This window comes from Aedes aegypti, chromosome 1 (assembly GCF_002204515.2).
Source record: "Aedes aegypti strain LVP_AGWG chromosome 1, AaegL5.0 Primary Assembly, whole genome shotgun sequence".
Classification (NCBI taxonomy): Eukaryota; Metazoa; Arthropoda; class Insecta; order Diptera; family Culicidae; genus Aedes; species Aedes aegypti.
Genome location: NC_035107.1, coordinates 123666376 through 123692877, shown reverse-complemented (window position 1 = coordinate 123692877; position 26502 = coordinate 123666376). Strand labels below are relative to the sequence as shown.

The window sequence follows — 26502 nt, the reverse complement described above, 5'->3', positions numbered from 1 at the left end:
ATGAAAAAAATAAATAAATAAAATTCAGTAAAATTTGACAAAAATATTGAATGCTAGTGGTCCCGCTTCGTCTTGCTATCAAGTTGACTATTGAAAAACGCCATGAAACGTCCCATACAAAATGACAGTTCCGTTCACTCTTTTTGTCCAACTTTCCCGAATATCCTGAATATCCTGACTTTTTATACACACAAAGTGAAGCGACATGGCACTTCAGAAATATAACTATAGTGAAATTTTCAAAATCCGATATAAACGCTAATATGCCAGCTCGTGACATACGAACACAATTTTACCATAAGAAGAAAATAGAAGATATTAAAATTTCATGAACAAAAAAAAAATACATTTACTTCTAATGAATTCGTGAACTCCTGAAAGGGGTACGCAGAACATTGGTTGAGAATCTTTGCGTTAATGGTTTGTATGAAAATTCATACGATAAAACTATGACAAAACGCCATCATTACTCCAACTTCTATGAATAAAACAAACGAAAGCATTTTGAGCTCATTTTCCTTGACTTTATTCAAGTTGATTAGAATATACCCCCATTCAAAACAAAAAAATAGCACATCAATGCATACATAACTTTTCTCCTATTGGTCATATTGTTTAGTTATGTGCAGCAACTTTCTTCTCTATACTGCCCATAAACGCATGTCAGTCCTATGTTTGCTGGATTTACTATTCACATGGGACAATTATGCGTTTATGGACAGTATAGTTCTAAGAATAAATTTAGACTTAGTTATGATCAGTTTGTACTTACATTGATGTACTACCGTATTAGGAACTTTTTTCTAAATTTATCCATAGAAAATGGCTGAAAATTTGGTAGAGCTTTTTTCATCATGAAAATTGTAAGGAAAAATTAAGAGATTGAATTTTCAATTTGTTTTAGTATTTCGAACCACCCTAAGGGTAGGCACTAGTTGCGCTTGATGTCTCGGCTTTTGCGAAAAGTACATTTTCCATCATCAACGTCGCCATCGTCTACGGTGTGTTTTTTGTGCTTTTTGCCTCATCTAGGGATATGAAGTAACAATTACTGCATAAGACAACCGAACCAGTCTGAATGCTGCTGGTAGCCATGAAAATGCCAACAGTCAATAGTGGTGGTAAGTCAACAACGCACATTGGGGGTGTCATGAACTTGCGGTCGACCCAAAACGGCTGTCTCGATATTGCGACGATACCGTAAATTCGGGTGAAGTTGATACACACGATTTCATTTCTTACGAATTGAGCATCAATATCAATGTAACTTGCAATAAATGAAAGTCGCTTATTTTAACTATAAGCAAATTAAAAAAATATTTATTTCATATGAAAATAATATAAAACTTAATGACAAACATTCATTAACATCTAGTGCTTAGCAAGGGTTCAAACACGAAGATAGCTTGAAAAATTGTGAGGATGCTTGAAATATATTCCTGATACCTATTTCATCAATTTGTTGAAATAATCGAATTTCTTTCATTAAATTCCATCGGAAATTGCCTACATTTAAGCGTCTAACGTTGTTATTTTTGGAGTTTAATTATTTGTTATTTCCATAAATATTGAATGGGTAAGATTGCGACAAGCATATTAGCCTTCAAGGACCCAAAATTTAGTATATTCAGTTGTTTTGAAACAAAAGAACACATGATAAATTTAACCCAAAATAGAGCCACCGTTTTGTAGTTTTTTTAAAACAAATTTTTGGTAGAAAACTTCGATACCTGAGTCAATGCGGATCACCGTTGTACATGTTTTCCTGCATTTAGTTTGAGTAATTGGTGTCATATCAGAAAACAGTCATTAAAAACTGTGAAAAGTGATCAATTTCACCCGAAATTACGGTATTCCACATTCGGATCTGGGTCTGCACTTCGATACCAACGAACGAAATTTTTGGACGCCCCAATGGGAGTTGGAGTGCTTCTTGGTTCGGAGCAAAATCATATAAAGAACTCTTTGTTTTTGCGTATATTAAACTGAAAGGCGAAGGTTCCGATGTTTGCATGGTTTGTATGTTTTTTGTTTGTTTGGGTGCGGAGATTTCTGTCGAGACGAAACTGTAACTTTTCTGGCAATCACAGGCGGATTATAATTAGATTCGTTGTTATACTCTTGAGGAGTATGAATTAACTCAGGCAATGGTGGGGACTAATAAAACTGTTTTAGTTCTGGGATGTTTCCATACTTTTTGTTAATTGTTAGGAACAAGTCAATCGAAAGTAATTTTATTACTTATGTTATATGACTAATTACGTAATGCACTACATCCCAGAACACTACTTTGTGAAAACTGTCAACTGCATTAACCGTCCGGACCATCTGCAGCCGGCAAATTTCGGTCTTCCGGTACGTGTTTCCCGTCACCTTATGTTGATTTTGTCTTTCCAGACATCGTGCTGCGTTTGTGCAAAATGACTCACTAAAACGTGTTCAGGTGTGCTGATTGCACTAGAATTATGTTTTTTTTTTATCAAAGTTCGTAGAGATTAGAATAGTAGAACTGTAAGCACCTACAGTGGAAATACCCAAAAGTGTGGTCAAAAGCAGAATCAAGTCGTTTTGTGTTCGTCGACAAATTTGTTGATCATCTTGCTCTTGGCATTGAAACAGAGCCTGCTTTTCAGTTCTCAGCCTCAATAGTGTTCATTGAGCACTTCCATTGTTATTAACTGAAAGCTTTCGTTACCTAAGTTATGATTTTCGCTTTCGTATATCGTATGCCAGGTACGATGGTACTTTATGTCCACATCTTTCTAACCCATCAACAGCGTTTTGAATGTTTTTTTTTTAAATTCTTTCAATAGTATCATTTCAAACATCACTTTCATTTCTTATATCAAGGTGTTCTGTGTTAAGCAATACTATCATCTTAATTTGATAAATGTTTGTTAAATACATCAACCAAGAATGGAAAACTACTCTCAGGAAGTTTCTTGAAAAGGATGTAGAAAATTCCATCATCGCCAGGGTCTTTCTTATTTTTGATTTGTTTAATAATAGTTCTCACTATTAGTCTTCCAGGAATTTTTGAAAATCTTCTCTTGATTGAGAATGCTTTAGAATTCCTGAGTAACTTGATTTTCAATTGAGTTCTAAATTAAAATTATGCGCGCTTTCAAACTGCCTAACAAGTTTTTGAGCCTTTTCGCAATTAGTAAATATTTGTTTTTCTCTTTCATTGCCGAAATTGGCTTCTGAGCTTTTTTTTTTTTCAAAATTTTAGATAATTTCCAAAAGGGCTTAAAGCCAGGTTTCAATTATACTTTTTTTACATTTTTGTTTCTTAGTCGGGAAACCCGTTTTTTAATTTCTTTTTTGCAGATTCTGCCATATAAATTTGGTGGCAGGATCCCGGGTGCATTGAAATTGCCTTCTCCTCACGTTTTTAAGACGGATCAAGAGTTTAAGATCATCGTCTATATTATAGACTTTAAAATCACGGATTCGAATTTTACTTCACATTCTGTACGTAGAAAATCACGTAGGCCAGTCCAAATGCATTTTGCCCTGACTGAGGTAATGATCACCAGGGCATATATAATCACCAAAAATATATCCGGTCACTTTCACCGTAGTAGCCCATTACACATAGACACTGAGAATAAAATTATACAGTGTTTCAAATCACCTACACCATGCTTTGATAATTTATGGTGGGTATCGAGTAAATCTAATAAATATTTTAATTTCTTTAGTTTGTTGCTTCTTTCTACAAATCGAAAAAAAATCTTCCGGAAGCTAACGCAAAACAGGTGGTTTCATTGAAATATATTAATGACTTCTAGTGAAAAATTATGTGGGATTTTTTGGGAACCTTCGTAACAACTACGTGAAAATCCACGTAGCTGTTACTTGAAACTCCGATGGAACGGATGAAGTTCATTAGTTCATGCGTTCATTCGGTGCTACCTTAGATCCACGTAAGTACTACGTGAAAAGTGCGATGGAAACAAACCACGTATGTTTTCACGTAGCACTGACGTGTGGGTTATTGTGAGTGATGTTTTGCATTAGAGTCACCAATGACATTTATTTTACTCATTGCGAGTCAATTTCGGCTGTCACCAAAATTCTTTGAATTTCGTACACATAAAATGGGAAACCACAAATTTTGAGCCAAAAATATTAGGATTTAGAGGTAGCGCAAGTGACTTGAAGGTGAATTTTCAAGTGATGAAAAATTACCTTCAGTGAAATCTTTATAACTTAATTATTTTCTAACCAATTTTAAAGCTTTTACCATCATTCGCTTCAAAATTAAATTTATGAAAAGTTTGTGGAACACCAAATTTGTCTAAAATGAAAGTTTTCTTCAAAGGTTTTCTCTTTTTACTAAAAAAAATCATCTTTATTTGACTATAAATTCATAAATATTCATCCGATTCCAGATCTTTCTACATGCTTTTGAAGCAAATATAGTTGATTTCAAACTGTGTATACAAAAAATTTAATGAATAATTGTTTTGATTTAGTTATTTAACAAAAACTACACAAAAACATGTTTTTAATGAAAGACATCACGATTATTTGATTATTTTTTTGCCATAAATTACATTTTTACTGTTTAACCCCTCTACGGGCAGCTTCATTTTTTACCGCAAAAAAAAATTCAAATCGCGATAAATTTTCTGTTCCCCGGTATTTTTGCACCATTTTTTCACAAGTTTTTTTGAGAACTCTTCTCGTTTAGGAATCTGTGACTGGTATTCATGATTGGTGATCTGGTTTTAATGATATTCCAATATTCCTTGGGGGACCGACATTTTCCATACAAAATGTCTTAGGCGGCCATTTTGTTTTACGTCAACTTATCGAAAAAATAAAATTTGGGCTATTCAATGCCATGTGATAAGCAGCTACTCTAAAAAAATCATACAAATTGGTTAAGTATTCTTAGAGATATCTGAAAATTACGAAATGAGGTTTTTTGTAGTTTTCAAGAACTTTATTTGGCCAGCGTGGTACTAGCAATATGCTCATTACTCAAAGACGGCTGAACCAAATTGCTTCATTTTTTCACAACATACTTTCATTATTGAAGCTGCCTGTAGAGTGGTTAACTGATGTTTATAAAGCATCTTGTTTTAACTACGAGTTTAATAATGCATATATTTTTTGAAAATTTCAAATATATTTTGTTATAAAATTTATGAAAAATTGCTTTCAAGACCCTTTTAAAGGTTTAAAAAATGAGAAAAACCAGTTTCAGCTTAAGTTAAATTTTTCATAAATCTAATTTTGAATGGAATGATACTAAAAGTTCCATAACTGGTTGAAAAATAACAAAGTTATGTTTACTTCATTGAAGGTCATTTATTATAACTTTAAAATTCACCTTCAAGTCGCTCTTGCCATCTCTGAATGTTGATATTTTTGGATCAAATTTTGAAGTTTCTCATTTTATGTGATTTGAATTCAGAAGACAACACGAATTTTTGGTTTTGAGAACTTTTGAAAAATAAGCCGCTCCCTACTGTATAAGGTAATGGAAGCTTTAATTTCGATCACAGCATGTAATCAGTAGTTTTTTATGCCAATTAATTAATTTGTTTAATTATGTATGAAGAAAATTATTATCAAGAGTGAAACAAAAAAAGCAAAACACCCCTGGTTTGAAGATAAGATGTAACTCAAACAAAAATAAACCTCAAACAATTTAAACCAGGCATTACATTTCATCCCATCTTTAGATCCTCTGAGCATGATATGGATCGAATCGTGAGATATCATCTCAGCGCTCTGTGATCGATTTTTCGTCAATATCTTATGCTCAGATGAGTCATATTGAGCTCAGCAATCCACGCGTTTGGTCTACTTGGCGGAAACACACACACTTGACGGAATTCCACTTATTTTTATTTGTTAGTGAAAAACTACCGGACAAATTCCCAACTGCAACGGAAATCATCAATCACAACTAATTTACGTGAATAGTATTTGTTAAAATAAAACCTCGTCTTAATTAACATTAACTGTTTTAGGATTTGCATCATTTTTTTTCTACCGGAAGCCGGAAAATAAATAAAAAGATAATTATATGGAGTGATACAGTTGATTGGATTAATAAAAAAAATTAGTTGTTAATCAGATGGATTGCAAGTTTGTTAATTTCAATTCATCTACATAATTGTAGTTTTATTGTATATTATCTAATAATGTACCTATAGCTACCCCCAAGTCGGAATCTGATTGAACAACGTATATTGAATACTTGTGGCATAAATATGGAAACACACACAATTGATTTGAACATGGTTCTTAGCGGCAACAATTACAATGCATTCACTCTAACTCTCACTCAAACAAAATCATGTTTAATTGTCATCTAGTTCATCTTATTCCATAATTTAAGAATCTTGTTAAGATGGTTCACCGCCTTTCAAGATCGTCCCAGAAAGAAACTGTGTATAGAGGGGGAGATGAAACAGATGATCTGGATTTCCCTGATACTGGACAGCTAAAAACTCAGCTCATTAAGGTGAAGATGAATCAAAGCCAAACTTCAAATTTTCAAGAGCACGGATCTGGAGAACCAAACATCCGTTTGAGCTGAAAATCTAATCGATTGGTCACAACCAGCTGGTCACTAATCAATTACGTTTTCAGCTTAAACGGATGTTTGGTTCTCCAGCTCCGTGCTCTTGAAAATTTGAAGTTTGGCTTCGATTCATCTTCACCTTAAGTGAACAAGAGGACAATATATTTACTAAACGAATTGAAAAGGAACTTCCCGGTCACTCTGAGGCGTAACATTATGAGTTTTGTTCATGGAAATACTGTTATTTTATTATAAAAATAATACAAGCCCGATATTGTGGTACAAGAAAAGTGCTCGTGTTATTCATAAATTTCAATTTTCATTGCTTGGAACCAATATTCAAAAAAATATTTCTCGCCATTATTGAATGCCACATAGGACGGTATATTCGAAGATCACAGTTGTTGGGAAAACAAAAAGATTTCGAAAAATTGCTCTCAAATCCATCGTTGTTAACTCTGTAAAGGAAGGCAATATCAAAATAAGCGTAAAAATAAATTAAAAAGGTAGATTGAAGCAAACCACAAAACAACTGCCAAGGTTATCTTTTGATGATCAAGATTGATATATGATATTATTTCAGAGCGCTCTTGGATTGTAGATAATATCTTTCCATTATCCGAAGATGATCTCGTTCATCAGATGAGATTGCAATGCCTGATTTAAACCACTTATTCTTTAAAACTTTTCAGTAGATCGCATCGTTCCAGCTTTGTATTTTCAAACACAGACACGATTGTTCTTAATCTTCGTGTGGAATAAGATTGAAAACCCGATTGGTACACGTGATATTTATCAACTCATATACCAACTGAAAACGTAAAATTCACTATAATTCCCCATACCTTGGCGTATTTGTGTAAGTGACGTGTATGCCCAGAGTTTACTTTTTTATCTTATCACTTTGACCGAGCCACGGCACAAACCCACATCAAGGTAATATGCGTTCTTTTACTCCTAAACTAAATCCCGTCACACTGTAACTGTCGCACGGTGGTCCAGATTTAAAAAAAATCTGAATTAATAAATAATATTTTACTATTATTAATCATGAAAAGTGTTTTGGAACATGATTTAGTATTGTACACTCGGTTTTGATTCTCATGGACAAAATTCTAAAAAAAAATGTTTTTCATACATTTCACATACATGTACTTAGGCAAGAACATTCTTCTCTAATCGATTCCTTGAAGGCTCGTTCGAGCTAGATATCACCGTGTCTCCAGCGGTGCGGGGAACGATTTGTACGGTATGAAGAAGCTGTCTTTTAATTGTTTGACAACCCTATAACAATAACTCCAGGTATTGCAGAATTCGTTCTCATTTGATTTCGAAGCACGATCAAAGCTCGAAAATAATGATAAAAAATTTTCTTTTCGTATATGATTCTTACTATCTGATACTGTGGATGATTTGGAAATTGGGGTTTTGCCAGCTGGTTGAAAATCTGGACCTCTGTGATGTCGGCCGGGTATGACTAGGCTGGGCAGGAAGTTGCCCGCTTGCACGACCGGCGAAGGGAAATATGATGCCCTGCCATAGGGGAACTCATTCGCTACGTATGATGGCCTCTTTTGCAGCTCGGTTTGCCTCGCGGGTGTAGACAAACATTTATTAGGAAGCAGATTTTCCAACCCTTCTCTCTTTTTCGGCGAGAGAAAACTATGCGATGCTACGTAATCACTCATCCACTAATCTCATTAAAACCGTTCGTTCCGGATCATTAGAAACGACAAATAAAATTGCAACCCTTTTGCGTCATGTGTGTGTACATAGCGTTTTAGGTTGTTTTGCTGGATATTCTATACTATAATGATACTTGTTTAAAACACTAAATGCTGTTTTATTTTCAAAATATTTCTGTATGATTGTTTTTAGAACATGAGTTTTACAAAAAGCTAAAGAATTTGAAACTACCGGGAAAAATTGGGGAATACTGGTGAGTCGTCGTAAATACTTATACCTGAAGAATTAGGACATTTACTGTGGTCGACATTCATTTTAGCCAAGTTCCATTTTACTTTCTAAAATTTTGCAGGAACATCTAGATATTAGTTTAAATGTAAACATTTTTATCTGTGGTCATACTAAAACCATTCATGTCCATTCATTCAGGAAAGCAGGAGAACTTGGAAATTCCAAATGACCGAGAAAAATACGGGATATAATCGGGAAATTGTAAAACATACCGGGAAAATGTGTATTTTGAATAGGGCCAAAACACAACAAATGTTATTTTTAACCTTGACATTCCTTTAGCCGAGTGACACTAATTTCTGGTTTTCATGACTTGGTGTACATTCACCATTTTTTTTTTTTTTGAGAAAATATCATTAATTCTTTACATAATAATAGAGATTCTTATTCTTTTTGGCGTTACGTCCCAACTGGGACAAAGCCTGCTTTTCAGATTAGTGTTCTTATGAGCACTTCCACAGTTATTAACTGAGAGCTTTCTTTGCCGAATGACCATTTTTGCATGTATATATCTGCCACATGATAGGAAGATACTCTATGCCCTGGAAATCGAGAAAATTTCCTTTACGAAAACATCCTTCACCAATAGGATTCGAACCCACGACCCTCAGCATGGTCATGCTGAATAGCTGCGCGTTTACCGCTACGGTTATCTGGGCCCTGAGATCTTTTAAGTTTAAATTGTAGTTTTGATTTGTTCTAGTGAAATGTAGGGCAATTAGTAGGCATATTTGAGTGACAAGATAAATAGGTAAAAATTGTTTTACGATAATTGGTTTTTGTGGTGTATTGCGAACTTTTTGTTTCGAACACTTTTGAAAAATAAGCCCGGACACTTTGTACACAGGTATAGTAGCAGGTTTCTCCTAGAAATTCTTCCAGCGATTTTACAAGGGATGCTTAGAGGAAAGAAATCCGTGAGACTTCCACCGTTCTAACTCTAGTGATTTTCACCGGGATTACTATTAAAATTTTCCCAGAACCTATACCAAGATTTCTTTCTGATATTTTTCATTAATTCTTCCACCGATATCTCTATTTGTTATTCTAAGAGATCTTCCAAAAATTCATACAGTTTTTTTTTTCAAGACAATTCAGAAGGCTTTTTTTCAGAATTTTGGAAAAAAAAATCGTAAGGAGATTTTTTTCCAAACAAAACAAAACCTACAAGAATTCCGATTTTTCAGTTTTTCTTCCAGGTATTTTCATATGAATTTCTTAAAAAATCTTCCACGGTTACGCCCAGGAATTGCTTTTAAAGTTTTCCATTGATTCCGAGGTAATTTGACAGGTTCTCTACTTGGAATCCCTTAATAAGATTTTTCATGAAGCTATCCCATAAATATCTTAAGAAATTTCCCCAACATTTCGTCTAAGATTACTCACACAGCTCTTCTAAATATTTATCCAAAAGTTTTTGAAGTAAAATCTCCATGAATTCTTTGAAAGCTCATTTACGGTTTCACACCAGTTAATACTACAGTAATTATTCCATTAATTCCTCCGATAATTTCTATAAAAAATCTTCAGTGAGACCGTTCGATGTTTTTCAAGGAATTCCTTCAGAAGACCCTGTAGAACATTATCCGGAAGCTCGATTGATTTTTTTTTCCATTATCTTGAAAATTTATATAGCAGAACCTCTAAGACTTCCTCAGGCCCAGGAATTTGTTCAGAGATCCTTGTAGGAGCTTATCAAGGGTTAGATTTACACAAGCATCCCTGAGCTTATTTCAGGATTTTTTTTTCAGAAATTTTCTCCGGATTATTTCAAAAATTTCTATAAAAAATCTCAAAATTTTTGCTAAAACAAATATACCGTAAGTCACCAGTCACCGTGCGGGCTCCATTCACCGTGCACATATACAAATTCCTACAGAATATTCATACAATTTTCACAAATTATTCTTTTGTCAGCAAAATAAGATAAAACTGATAAAATGAAGTAGTTTTTGTCACAAAGCATTTTGAAAAACCTAGTTTATGTAGTCAAAATCATGTGAATTCTGTTTGATAATGAGATTTTTCAACACTCTTAGTAGAAACGCCAAAAATTACAATTTTTCATTTTAACGTTAGTGTACGAAATTTTTCAAAATTTCAACAAGTTCACACTGTGGATACTACTAGTTAGATGTATTTCTTCGTATGAGCAATGAAATTTTATGCAATTTATAATTTTTTATTGTGTTTCAGTTAAAACCCAAATGCACGGTAAATGGACCCTTTTCAATATGTATGGTTCCCATTACCGTGCATTACTGTAAAAAGCTTGAAATTATTCGGTAATATTAGATTTATTGTAATGTCGTGATTAAAAAACTTCATATTGAGTGTTTGAAGAAATATGAAATGGTTTGGACAATACAGTCAAACCTTCCTTTAACGATTTTAATAAAAAAATATTTATTTAGTAAATTTTTAAACTTTTTATGGTTTTTATTATAAATGAAGATTTTAATACTCTTAAAAATGAGTGCGCACACTAATATCAACATAGTTGCTCCATTATCAACGTTTCTGCAAGATACAAAATTAAATCATGACGAAAACTATATGCACGGTGAATGGTGCACTAGCGTGCACGGTAAATGGTGACATAGAACGGTACGAGGCGACCTTAACATGACATTTTCAAACATATTTTTAGAGTGTTTTTTGTTATCCAACACTAGTTTTATATTTTTTCCTGAATTATTATATAATTGCACGCTACGTAGTGGTATTCTAGTACGCATCAAATTATTTGGAAAAGTTATACAATTTATTGAAGTGCAAATTTTTCTTAAATGCACGGTGAATGGTAGCTTGACGGTATGAAAGAAATCCTGAAGGTATTTTTAATGAATTTCTTGGTTGAAATTTAAAGTCCTTCGTCTCGGGCCTTCACATTACTCCTCACCCCCTTAACCGACTTGGTCAATATTTTTGATTGTTATATTACTAAAGTGTAAAGTAACCCCCTTTTCTGAAGTAACCCTGTTAGACGAGCGCATGCCAAGAGCCTTCCGCGTGCATATACAATAATAACTGCGTACTTACCGACCGATTGTCTGGCTCTAATAAACTACCAAGAGGAAATGTATGTGCTGCCTTTTGTAACGGGTGCGCAAAATGCTGCTGCAACGATGGTGATGACGATGATGATGAACCTTACTCGCCGCACTTTTCACAAACACCACCCCACGAACGGGGGCTCTGCAATACAAAATATGTGTATAGGAAAAATAAGCTCGATATCACTCCAGCTCTTTTCCACACCTACAATACCCCGCTGCAAATAGCAACACCAGTGACTCTCAACGTTATATCTGATGCTATTCTAATCGAATGCTTCCTAGTAGTTCTTAAATTGATTGATATTTTTCTTCTTCTTGACATTACGTCCGGAAAAATCCACATGTATAACGTACAGTTGTGTGCACAAAAATAGTAGTGAAAGCCGATTTTCATACAAAATGCTCAACTTTGGCTTTGATTCCGTATGAGTAATCGACGTGGAAATTTGACAGAGAACTTCAAGTAGTCTTAATTCCATTATCGAGAAAAAGATTTTTTTTTCGAAACACTTGTCTAAATTTAAGCTGTAGATGAAATCATTCAAAATGATAGTACAGTCGACTCTCCATAACTTGATATTCAAGGGACCATCGACTTATTGAATTATCAAGTTATAAAATATACCAACACAAAAAAAAATCGAAGGAACAAATTTCTGTATTTCCAATTATTCAAGTAATTATATGTGTAATTACTTCTGTAAGAAAACAATATTATTTTGTTGATAGTATTTTATGAACTATTATTTGAAAACTTTTTTTCGAAATGGTCAAACAATTATTTTTACTGACATGTTTTTTATTTTTATGCTTTTCAACTTTTACTCCAAGTATTTATTCGCTTCCAAACAAGAATTAGACCAAGTTCCCACAAATAATAATGATTTTAAAATAGATATCGAGTTATGGAGAGAAATTTACATTTCATGTGAGCACGATGTATGTAAATTTGGAGGAAGCGTAAACGTAAACGTAACCATGAGTATATTGAGATAAATAATATCGGGTTGTGGAAAGTCGACTGTATGTTCAATAATTTCAGTCCCTGCTGAATTTTGAGGTTAAAATTTGTATTGACACCCAAGCTAAAAATGTATAAACAAGCCAATTTTTTAATTAAAATTGTTACTGAAGAAAATTGTTTAGGTCAAAACTACTTTTATTATGAGCACTTTCATGCAGTGCTTGACTATTTGAAAAGTCATTCATTATCCGCGCACACAAAATTAATTCTCAAAATTCGAGTTTTTAGCCGATTATCATGAAATTTTTAATAAAAAAAAGTAAAAAAGGACAATTCAAGTTAGTTTTGGTGTCAACAACCATAAGAGAAGAGAGAATCTGTCATTGATACATATGTCGTTCAGTAAAATTATGCGAGTTTTTTTTTCAACATTCTTCACCACTTTAGGTCATTTACGAAGATGATCCTTTATATTGGCCCAGTATTTTGTATTGGGCACAGTTTCGGATTGTTTGAGGGGTTAAGATCTTTTGGCACGAAATCGACATTATTCGCCTTGTATCACTCCAACACGTTCTTCCTGTAGTAACGTGATGCCAAATCTGGCCAAAATATCGTCGAATCATCGTGAGCCTTCAGGAAAGGGAGAAGCTGCTTTTGGAGACACTCTTCCAAATACACCTGTCAATTCATGGTACTTGCAGTAACGAAAGGTGTACTCTGCGTTCCACAATTAGGTACAAATCACTTGCCAAATTGACAACTTCCAGGCGAACTTCGACATCTTCTGTGTCCGGAGGTTCTCGGAAGGATCACACTTATCCTTGCTAATCACATACAGGTCTCGTAATCCATCATACAGCAGTGCAGCTTTGACAATGCTAAGTAACCCTTCAATTGTTTTTGCAACCATGTAGGCTTTTCGGCTCTCAATTACAAAGTAATGAAACTTACTCCTCATGTTCATTATTGATATTGAAAATAGGAGAAGACGGGGTAAGAGCGCCCGCCGGGGTAAGTGGGACCACCTTCAGTTTGGCATGAAAATGGCGGTTTTCTTAAAAGTTCACCAAGAACTTTCCATATATTTTTTGACATTACGAACCATTTAGGGTAATATTTACATAATTTTTTTCAAAACAAATATCAAAATCAAAGTTCTGCTCGTCAATATAGAATTTGATCTAAATTTAACAGATACTCACTTAAGGATTTCGGGAGGAATTTTGTTGTAAAAACATAACAAATTATTCGTCCATGCTTTAACAAAAATGTGAAATATGCTTCAGTGAAGTGAAATATAAGTTGTAAATATTTAGCTTTGAAATAAGGCCATAGTTGTGAAAATTGCGAAAGCGGGGTAAAACCGACCACTGTTGATGGGGTAAGACCGCCACCCCTGAAAGATGTAACTACGTTGTACATTACTATTCGAGTAAATTGAAATCAATTTTGTTAAAAATACAAACCAAATGAAAATACAATACCAAATTTTTTTTTTTTTTTTTCAAAGTATGGGTTTTTCAAGATGATGATAAGTAGGGGGAGATCCCCCAGTACCGGACACTTAAGCCACTAAATTCATAATTCGAAAAATATTGGTATTATGAGCTCGTGTTACCCATTTATGATAAATATTATCATTTTTATAGTGTATAAAAATAAATTTGAAAATATAAATATGAATTTTGACATTGCATTTTGATGATGTATTTTAGTACCAAATTGATCGATCTTGAAACGTGGCACCCAATACCGGACACGATCTGACAATGCGTCGAATTCTGTAAATTTGAACATCATTGAATGTGTTTACTATGGGAATAGTATACAATTGCCAATTCATTGCATTTGCAACATTTACAAGAACAATTTGAGTTTTTCTTAGTTTACAAGATGTCCATCAAAATCCTCTTTCATATATGATGAAAAATAGCACATTTTACGATGTTGTTCTGAATGTTCATTCTTCTTAATTTTATCGCATGTTTGATACCATGATCGACGGAATCCATGAAAAATGAATGTATTTTGAGACACTGGTGCAATAATTACAAAGATAACATATAACAAATCAAGCTGTCCGAAACGGGGGGACAGGAGGTGCTTAACCCAAAATTGTAATTTGTCCGTATTTGGTTCAATTATAGTACAAAATACATTTATACTATCAAATTAGGATTATTTTCGAACATGCTTGCGTGATCCAAAGTATTTTTTCATATTCAAAATAATTACTAAAGAGGCTCAATATTAAGGCGATACGTCAATTTTTTTAAGATTTTCAAACTTTTCTACTTTTTTAAAAAGGCATGCATATTTCAAGGATGTGTTATTCTACGCAAACATTAGTCTCCATAATAGCTTTCTTTCCTTCTAATACACCATCTTGATTGGACCATGATTTCTCAATTTTTTGACTTTGTCCGGTATTGGGTGCTGTCCGGTACTGGGGGATCTCCCCCTACATATCTAAGTTTTTTAAGTTAATTAACTCTAAAAATAGTTCAATATCTCCGTTAATCAATGTAGAATTCATAAAACACTATATATTTTAGAATCACAGGGAACTGATATATTTTTCGCAAAATTGTATACAAAAATCGTGGTGGTCGCTTTTACCCCGTGGGTGGGCGGTTTTACCCCGTCGCTAAAAATAATCGTGATAAGACATCACTTTTTCAAGCATCAAGAAATATATTATTTTTTAGAAATACAACACCTTTGATATTTTTTGATCATGCCTAAGGCTTTAAAAAACAACATGCTGCGTCGAGAAAGGATTTAATGATTCTTGATTTTGACATATGAATTAAATTGCTTAGACCGCCCTTACCCCGTCTTCCCCTATCACAATATCCGCTTACATACTGAAGGTTTGTTGATACGTTTTCAGCTTTGTCAGTGACAAACCAACTGGTTTTCATTACTTCGAAATTGTGACCTGAATTTGATGCAACAATCATCAATGATTCCCGAAAATCTATGGTGCAATTTTTGATATGATTTTTCTAAACCGTGGGCTGCGAGCCATAATAAGTTGGGAACCCCCCAGCTACACACATTCCTCCGCTATGTTGTGCTACCGCGTTCGCGATGTTTCAATTCACCTCTACGGCTATCGAACAGTTCAGTTGCACCGTGCACTACGACCATTCCAATGTTCAATTTCAGTTGAGTTTGAACCTGTCGCCGGTGTCGGTTTTCAGTGACAGATCTCCCCTTCGGAAGCTTGTGAGAACGATTATTATCTTCGACTAAGTGCGATAATCCATCGGAATAAATTATAAATAGTTCTAACGGTCTAACAAATAGTGACGGTGAAGTAACGTGAAAGTGCGTTTGTATGTGTGGGACTGCTTAATAAGTTATCACCACCTTCCAAGTGACAGGTGTTCCATGTAGAAAAAAGGGTTCACTGAATTGTGTTTTGTTGAATCGCGTAAAACCTGTTGCAAATTTTATAAATTCTTATCACACGTTCAGTGAGTCTGTTAGGGCGGATACGGTTCGATTGCGTAGAAGCTTGCAAGTGTTTCGTGAAGACCGAGAATCAATTCCAGAAGCTTACAACGGATGTGATCGCGCAGTGCTTCGTGCAGTTCTTTTGATAGTGAAACCCAAGGCTCGGTGAAGTCTTCAATATAGAAGCTGAAGAAAATTACACCGTATCGAAAGCGTTATGAAAGTGTACGGAAAAAAACGAGAGCACATCACTATTGAAATGTGAGGAAAATTCGGCTCAATCACGATGCGCAGCGACGCGTAGATAGTGCACCGAAAATGAAAAGTGAAACCGAAAACTTCAAGCTTTCACAACAGTGATGACTCAATCGTTGAACACCACACGGTTGGAGTTTTTTTTTGAAAATCGGATCACTATTTGATACCTGAATGACCAGGAGTTTTGAAATTTCACCACGGAAAATCAAACACCCTTTTTGCTGATGATTGTGTTATCTTGAATCTACATCGATGGAATATAATATACAGTTGTGGGCAGGATAAACCGATTTTCATATAAAATGCTCATCTTTAGCAAGCTGTAACTTTGTTTCCCTATGAGCAATCTGCATGAAATTTTAACGGAGAACTACAAACATGCTTTTTCATTATCACACAATTTCAAATTATTGGATGCACCTGTTCAAAAGTTAAGCACCATGTGAAATCATTCAAAATAAACGTAGTTGAAGTTTTGAATAGAGTAAAGTGGGGCAAACATTTATTTTCAAAATTTCTAGCTCAATTCAAAACAAGTGATTAATGTTATGATGGTTAACAGTATTAAAGTAAGGGACTTTCACTCCAAATATCATGAAAATCGATTGAGATTTTGGAAAGTTTTAGCGATTTTTTGTTTTTAGACGTGAAAATTTCTAATTTGCAATTACACGGAACAAAATAGATGAAATGTTGATCATTTTCACGTAAGACTTGGCCAGGTTTATCGTAAGGATTGTTTTAAATGTATTGGTTTTTGCATGAATGTTTGGAAACCAAATTTTGACTCATAGTGGGCCAAAAGTTCGAGCCCCATAGTATCTCGAGAAAAAAACTTGTAAATTGCCTAACCCTAAATAGTACCTTTGCTAAATATGGGTAATCGTGTGAAAAAAGTCTCCAATATTTCACATTTTACCCTAGTTATGCAAAAAACTGTTTTTTTAGTATATTACAATTATCCCTGTTTTGGGCAAACTTCTGCCCCAAATTTGGTGTGTATTTTTCTGCAAACATCATTTTACAGCGAGATTCTTGGACCAAAATCGATATTTTGTGTTTAGTCAGCGAATTTTTCGTTTAAGACAATCAATTTTCAAACTTTTATAACTACACATGCGTAAATATTTTGACACAAGTTTATTCAGTAAGATTGTAGCCAACATGTTGAAGGTCCACTGTGTGGTAGGAAGCCGGATCCTATTCTTAGCACTTTTGATTCACTTCGGCAGTGGGTTTTTTTGAAAGCTACTGATCTCATTTCAAGGGGCCCAGATAGCCGTAGCGGTAAACCCGCAGCTATTCTGCAAGACCAAGCTGAGGGTCGTGGGTTCGAATCCCACCGGTCGAGGATCTTTACGGGTTGGAAATTTTCTCGACTTCCCAGGGCATAGAGTATCTTCGTACCTGCCACACGATATACGCATGCAAAAATGGTCATTGGCATAGTAAGCTCTCAGTTGATAACTGTGGAAGTGCTCATAAGAACAGCTGAGAAGCAGGCTCTGTCCCAGTGGGGACGTAACGCCAGAAAAGAAGAAGAAGAAGAAGATGATCTCATTTTAAATTTTATGATTACAAATATATTTGTAGTTCTTTTTTGTTTTTTTTTATGATTCTGAAATTATTGATTCCTTATACATTAAGTGTTGTTCAAATTAAACCATCACAGTAGGTACTACAAGCCCAGTAGGGATGAAACATGTGTATCAAAATTGCAGTGGGAAGATCATAATAGTTAACGAGGCCAAAATATCATCTAGTCCGGAGTGACCGACCAAATGCGAAACAAAGAAAATCAAAAATTTCAAATCTCAAAACAAAGCAGGAATTAAAACAGACAATATTACTAATAATTCTAGCGATATCATCTAGTGCCTATCTTTCTAACAGGTGCTTTTGAAAATTCAAGTTTTGTAATAATGAAACTGAACATACTGGTACAGTCAACTTTCTCTAACTCGATATACTATTCCGTATCAGGATATCGAGTTAGAGAACCACAGTAAAAGTTGGTTTTCTTGGCTAAATCGATGATCCCTTGAATCGAACTGATTTTAAGGGTATTCGCTTAATAGCGTAAGTTCCCTCGTAAATCGTGTAAAGTTGGTAATTTCAAACATTTCACGTCAACGCCTCAACCGCAAATGAAACATTTCAGATTTTTGAAATTCAATATCCAAGAGCGCCGTGGTGATGGTAACAAAATAAATGTCAACAAAACAACTACCGTTTTGATTTATATTACGGACACTTACCGCAGTGAAATACGACTGGTTAGAAAGCATATAAAAAAAATCATTCTGTATGATTTCTCCACGTTATTGAGCCTTCAAAGCACTTAACTTTCGAATGGTGAGTGAAGATTTTGATTCCACAACATGAATAATTTTAAATAAATAGAAATGTGTGGACTTTTCATGATTCTTATTCCGGACGCTTGCTTACTTTTGCCTCATATTCCGGACACTTCTATCCGAATTCCGGACAGCTCGTGAAAATCATATATAGAAAAGTCAAAACTTCAATTGACATCGTTAAACAACAAAACAGACGTATAAGGAAGTTGGGCATTATAAATTTGCATAGATATCTATGGGAAATGTTTATTAAAACGAGCCTCGAAAGTAAGAACATTTGAGCGGCAAAAATTGAAACATTTCGTGTGTAATGTTTATCAATTCAAATGATTGATCCCACAAACTAACAAAAGTATTTACTGTAACGGTGATCAGAGGCCGCGGTTTTTCTAACATGTACAAGTGTATTAGCGTTTCTATGCCACTGCGGATCGATTGTCTATAAGGTTGGTCATTAAACGGGCTCCATAGAACAACACTTGCAGCGATAATATCGTGACGTTCTTCTATTACCATCGTTTGGGAATCAAAATCTTTTAGAAAATCTCAATGCTAGTAGCCGTCATCTAAAAATACCGTCGATGGGGGTAACAATGGGTCTGGGGGGTGAGATTGGGTCAAAAGGTAAAAATATGATTATGAAATATTTCAGCTAATAACGCTGATATTACTAAAATTTATAATTCATGTGTTAGGTAACATATTATTGCATATATTTAATCACAGTATACATTTTAAGAAATAGTAGTTTTTGTTTAATATATCAACAAACTTGTATGTTGAAGCTTGACAAAATTTACAATATTGAATTTCTCCTGTGCAAAGTATAACGCATGCATTAAATACTCATTAGGAATCCTACAATTTTCTCCCCACCTTCTAATTAGAATTAGTCTCAATAATCCATTCGGGGTAATGGCGTTCGGGGTAATGACATTCGGGGTAGTGGCGTTCGGAGTAGTGTCATAGAGTGCTTAAAATGAGTTCCTACAGAATTTTCAGGAGCTTATTTATAATAACAGAAATATGTATTTTCTCGCTGGTTGCTCCAGTAAGTAATTATTCAAGTGTATATTTTGAAAGGCATTTAGTCTGTGTTCAGTCAGCCCGAACTATTAGAGTAAGGTGGGGCAAAAGTTCGACCTTAGTGGTATGATCAAAGTTTCCATGAAAACAATAGCAGTTAAAACAAAACAAATACCATACAGTGAAACTTCAACATATTGGCTATAATTTTGCTGAACAAACTTGTGTCAAAATATTTACCCATTTTTAGTAGTAACAGTTTCAAAATTGATTGTTTTAAACGAACTTTTGCCCCACCGGTGGGGTAAGAGTTCGAATCTAGTGCGAGGCAAAAGTTCGCTGGTTAAAACACAAAATATCGATCCTTTTATGACAGGCATACTTTACACCAGCCGTACACTTGAGTTTGCCGAAAAATACACACTAAATTTACATTAAAAATTGCCCTAAACCGGGATATTGTAATATAGTGGCAGTTTTCACACGACCAGACAAATTTAACTAAATTTGAAGATAATATGTGGATTTTAGAAAATTTGCAATTTTTTCCGTGATTAAGATTTGTTTTGAATTGAGCTAGAAATCTAAAAAAGAAACTCTTACCCCACTCGAACTTTTGCCCCACTTTACTCTACTTAATACATTTAGATGCTTTCTGTGTAATTTGGATACAGATGTGCCATCAAATAGATACAAAAAATATTTTGTTGTTTCGAATGCTTAAAGTACTTTTTCCTGGAATCATTAAAAACCCTTGTCGCAATCTGTCTGGATGACCAATTATAGTATTCATTCAGAAATTCTATTGCATTAGTATATATTATTATACATCGAAATGTTTTTTTGTGGAAAACGTTGTTTGACTGTGCGTACTACATTCAAAAGGAAAACATATCTGTAAGGTACCGTGGGGTAAGTGGATACAGAAAAATTAATAGTCAACTTCATTGTAATGCACAGCTAACGTGAATTATGTAATTCTAACTTTTTTCTGTGAATAACAAATGAGGGACTAATATACTTCAAATCGTCATTTATTTCGATTTTTCTGATTGTTATGTACTGAGTATGAGAGACTTCAAAATTTGCGCCAAATGATCCACTTGCCCCACCGTGGTGGGGTTATTGGATCACCAATAAAAAAAAATCTGTTCTCAAACAAATGCGGTGTAATTATGTTTAGCAAGAATGATATTACTCTCGTTCTTGTTATTGCTAGTGCTTGTAATGTTACATTTAAAAACTTTAAAGTTAAAATATATCTTTATTTAATCAAAATATAATGAAAAATTTGTGTACATTAATTCACACTAATTCGAACAAAAAAAAATTGTAACTAGAATAATTTGGCGAAAATTCATCCATTTATACACATAAGTTATACAGAAGTATTGTAGAATTTTTCCTAACGATGTTTTCGAAGAACACTCATAGTTTAAAAATATTAGTTACATTTACTTTTGAATAACGAACTGAAATCCTTCTATTCTATTTATCAATATATTTGTATCAACTGTCTAGAACAATTTATATTGTCAAATAAGGTACGATAATATGATTTCAATTGGAAATTAGAATATATTGCACTTTTGCAACTCAGCTTAGATAAATCACGAAAAGTTCCGTGGGAATTTGGAATTTTTTTTTTTTTATACAAGAAAGGTTAAACAAACTTTTAGGTTAATCATAATTTCTATGGTTAATTTCATTTCATGGACAAATTCTAGCTGGGAATGAAAAAAGTTAAAGGAAAACAATATTTGCGGATATTAAAACTTATTAAAATTCTTGTAAGCAGTCGGCCAATAAATGAAAATAATACTTGATCCACTTACCCCACCCCAGTAAAAAGAAGGGGTAAGTGTACCATGTATAATAAATCTGTATTTATTCATAAAAATCACATATTTCTCATTGTGATTCATTCAATTAGAACTGAAATGCTCACCATGTGTCGAAAAAAGTAATAGTTTTCGATTATAGACAGAGATACAATAAATTTTTGATTGATGGAAAACAATTTTAAAATTAATTAATTTTTGCAGCTAACAAGTTTGTTTGTGTTAGTGTACGTGTAGTACCAGTTTTGCAATAGTATCAGTGTGGGCGTGATAATATAACCTAAAACGAAGCGATGGTGCGAAAACATTCAACATATTCAAGGATTTATGCTTAATAATGACAAATGATCCACTTACCCCACTGATACACTTCCCCCACTGTACCTTACGAACCCTTACTGCTGGTCATTTGGAGTTAGACTAAACGTCACTCAAATGAAAAGAAGTCAAAGTCAAAATTTTTATTATTACTTCCAAGAGTTTCATTTTGATAGCAAACTTTTCAAAATATTCTTGAAAAACAACAAAATTGCGTTTTCCCTTCTATCACGTCACCTGCTCTGAAGATGATACATACTCGCTATACTTTCAACGGCAGCTTTAGTCACACGAAGCGCGAGAGAGAAAGAGCACCGTTTTATCTGCCCGCGAGCAACTTCATCCGCTTGTGTTAATACCGTTATCAGTTCTCTATCATCGACCGTCTTCGTTTGTACATTGAATACATATACAGTAGCCGTGAAGGTATTATCTGCGGTCCAAACAAACCTACGGCGAACGTCGAAACATGTGGAATTAGCAATAATTTAAGATATTTTCGGTTTCCAAGTTTAAGCTGAGCGCTTCGAAAGTTTTGTACATTCCTACGCGTCGTTAGCTTTTCGATAGTGCGTGCGTTGGTGGCTCGAATTTTCTCTCAATTTCAATAAAATTTGTTCCCCGCTGGAGTCAAAAATTGTTCATTCGAGTTTTACGGTCAAAACAATAATAAAAAAATCTTTCATGCCTTCTTAGCTGGTGCATGTAACTCAGTGATCGGGTTGCATTGAAAAAACCTCGACTTAATGATTGCGCTCAGCTGATGTATACTTATTGGGTGTGGTTGCTTGTGTGTGTTCCATTCAAACTTATTTATCGATCATCATTAACACATGAAACCCATCTGTATACGAACGATACGATAAATGCGCTGTGAAGATTCGCAGTACAATCCTCTATGAAAAGTGAAAAATAATCAAAACCAATTGAGCGAGAATTGTGCGGCGTTGTATGGGACTAAACTTAACTCATACGACAAAAAAAGAAGACGTAGCGATACAGCAGATAGTGAACGAACTAAAGAAAAGCAGACGTGGAAGAAAAGGTGTGATTAGCTTGCAACTTTACTCATTGCTTGATTTGTTTGCGGTCTCCTCATTTATTCAATTATCTGCACGGCAAACTCTACATACATACGAGAAGTGTTCAGCCGAGAAAAGGCTGAGTTGTATATGTGCAAAGTGTTCATCATCCAAACCATACATAGAACAGTACGTCGAAAGTTTTCCAGCGGTTTGACCTACTGAAGCTGACGATTGTGTTTACGAACCGGTAGCAAATATAGAAGACAGAGCATATCAGCTGCTCGTAAAATACTAAATGAAGTCCTCCAATAAAATCTCCGAGAAAATCAAAATATGGACCAACAGGGTAAGATACGAAAATCAATCCGATTTTTATTTCAGCGCTCCATAGAAACATAAATACAAGCATTGTACTTTCAATATATAACGTTACATATCTTGTCATTTTCAGATCACTAGATTTTGAGTAAACATTCATTTGGTTTACGGTGTTGGCGTTTCTGTCAAACAAAACCAGATTTTTAATAAACAAGCTAAAAACAGCAACTTCCCTTGGATGATTGAATTTCAACGCATTATACGCGGTAGCAAGTAATGCCGTCACACAATATTTTTTTATTCTTTGACTGCCTCCTCTTCATTCATGCATGCGAGCTAAAAGAAAACTTTCGAATTGCCTCTGAAATGCACTCGACGACATAGAGTAGATAAATAAATAAACATCCTACTATAACTGAACCTTCTGAAATATACACATCTAAGAGTTACAGTCTCTAACAACTTCGAAAGTGTCATTATACACGGTACATTAATGGTGCAAGCATGTGCAGAATCTTGCCTATTGCCTCGAAGAATGCTCGAAAGTTGAGCTAGATTGTGTGTGAAACAGGAAAAGGTAAAACATAAAACATACCGGGTGTGCTTCCGTCTGTGATCAGCCAACTACGTATCTATATCTCAAACAAAATTGTAACTGAGTGCAATCTTACCATAAACTTTGTCGTTGGAAGGTTCGATCTTACGCCATACAATTTATCTCAAAAAAGTTTATGATTTACGAAATTTTTGATTGACAGCATTGCTGTGTCTAATAAATGACTAGGAATATTTTTCTAGAGGGACTGTATCGAAAAGTAATTAGCAACATTCTAGATGTTTTTTCAATAATTGTTTTTGTACTGAAATTTCTAACAAACCTTCAATATTAGATACGGTTTAAGAAATATCAATAAGGGCCAATTTTTTCACATTCATTCAAGCCGTAAACTACGTTTACCCATATGATTAAACCAGGCTTAAGGCCTAAGCGGTGGTGAAGAAACCGCTCATAAGTTCCCTAAACATATTTATTGGTTGGTTGGTTTGACTTTATTAACGAGATTTTTAGCCCTGGGCTAGTTCATCTCGGGACCAACGGCTTTACTTCCCTTCCGAAGGAAGTCGTCACTATAACTTTTTACGTCATAAGTGACTATGTCGGGGATGGGATTCGATCCCAGGTCCTCGGCGTGAGAGGCGAGTGTTCTAACCACCACACCAGGTCCGTCCCCACATATTTATTGCATTAGAAAAAAATAAGTTTTAAAACCCTCCCATTTGTTACTGGTTATTCGAAAAATATCAGTTATGTTAAAAATTATGTTTTCATGAACCTAAAAACGATTTCAAAATTCCAACAGAAAACGTATTATTTGAAAAAAGTGCAGGTCTGAAACCCTCAAACCTATTAAATCCATCTTCGAGACTTGTCTATACACAAGAAAACAGTTGAAAGTTTGTTTTTTGGCTCTATGCAGTGTGTTCGAAATAATAGCAACGCATATCGATTTTCTTACAAAATAGTTCCCAGAGAAGGTGCTAACTTATATTTTTATACAAATGACATCTTCCTGAGCCAACGACAGCGTTTTGATAATTATGCTAAATTTTTGTAGTGTTGAAGAATATTTTCTGCTTTATTGCACGATGAACAAATTAAAATCTAAAACTACTAATTGAACTTTAACACTTCACTTTTATAAAAAGCAGCAGACGTGAACTCGTCAACAAGCAACACCGTGAACTAGATCATGTTTACACAGAAAAAAATCCGTTCTCGTATCCGTGAACAGCAGGCGTGAACTCGTCAACAAGCAAAAATACACCGTGAACTAGATCATGTATACGAGACCAATCATGGTAGTTCACGGTGTATTTTTGACAGTTCACGTTTTCCAGAACGCTTTTTTGAGCGTGTATACTAAACATGATGGTAGTTCATGGTGTATTTTTGACAGTTCACGTTTTCCAGAACTCTTTTTTGAGCGTGCAGCTTGACCATCTTTAACAGCAACAGCAACAACAACTGCCAAATCCGGTTAGCCAATACGAATTAGACCCGATGAGACCTCCTATCGTTCGTCTAACTTAGCAATCTGCGCAGGGTGATGGCTGGTTCCTAAAAGCAAGATTTCGTGATCACAACATCATGAAGATCGTCCGACTGTTTCTGGCATACATGAAGGACCAGCCTGCGAATATCTGCATTGATGGCAACACACCAACTAGCATTAGGATGGTCCATACGTCGGAAGGATTGCCAACGGATCCCGATCATCTTCTTCGAATTTTTTCTGACGTCTTGATATACTGTCAAAATTTCAATCGCATGAAAAGCCCAGCAAAAATGAAGGAAATTTGTAAAAACATTTTAAGCTCATCATTTTTGGTTATTCTAGCAGCTGAAACAAGCTGGGATGAAAGCGTAAAAAACGAAGAAGTCTTTGGAAGCGGCTTCAACGTATTCAGAGGCGACCGGAATTTTTCAGAGTCCGGAAGAAAATCAGGCGGGGGAGTTGCTCTTTGAGCTGATTTTAATTCTGAAGTAATCAACACACATAATTTTAAAGAATTCGAACAGGTCTGGGTAAAGTCACACATAGCAGGTGAAACACACTTGTTTGCCTCAGTCTATTTTCCACTTGCTGCCTGTGAAAATTTTATTTGAAAATATAAAATTAACATAAAAATTTTTGATTTTTGAAAATCAATTCTTATCTAGCCAGCACAGACCATATTTTTGTGTTTTGTTGGAACTCAACTAGTAATAAATGTTTTTATCAAAATCCTTCGATGTGGTGAGTTCAAGTACATTGTGTCTAAGACGTTCCAAAAGAATTTTTGCTTAAAATTTTATTTGTCTTTGCTAGAAAACATTTGAAAAAAAATGGTAAAATTCTAAAAAACCGCAAGTTTTTCTCTCCACATACGATAACTTCACGAAATCCTATCTTTTCATGTATTTTCAAGATAAATACAATTATTTCATTTCAAATTTACTTATGTCAAATATCTATACATTTGAGTAGGCAACACAAATTTCAGGTTTTTACATGTTTTATTGGATGTACACGGACTTGGATTTGGGATAAATATATTTTTTCAGATTTTTATTGTACGTACTTTATGACTCAGTACAAATTTACAAGTCGCTCAGAAATAATGCAATTTGTGCAAAACTGATAAGAAGAGCTTCCAAAAATGTAACACCATCAACAAACAGGTAGTGAAAAAAAAATCGTTAAAAAATCAAAATTTACTCTTGATAAATAAAAGAATAAAATGTGTTAAAATCAGATTTTTATCTGAATTAGTCTCGAAATGGGAGTATGGAAAAGTCGTGC

At 34.4% G+C, this 26502-nt stretch overlaps 1 protein-coding gene across 7 annotated transcripts in view; it reads left to right on the top strand.

Annotated features, from left to right (window-relative positions):
- Positions 1-26502, top strand: part of LOC5566946 (active breakpoint cluster region-related protein) — a 154015-nt gene that overhangs the window by 24188 nt on the left and 103325 nt on the right. The window contains exons 1-2 of one of the 7 annotated variants that reach the window (XM_021847102.1): positions 15685-15808; positions 22512-23186. The exons of 3 other annotated variants lie outside the window; for them this stretch is intronic. In XM_021847102.1, the coding sequence (XP_021702794.1) occupies positions 23136-23186 (51 nt within the window). In that variant the 5' untranslated portion in view covers positions 15685-15808; positions 22512-23135. Of the gene's footprint in view, positions 1-15684; positions 16238-22511; positions 23187-26502 lie in introns of those variants that run through there. 3 more of the 7 variants (XM_021847094.1, XM_021847092.1, XM_021847107.1) reach the window with 3 other exon arrangements.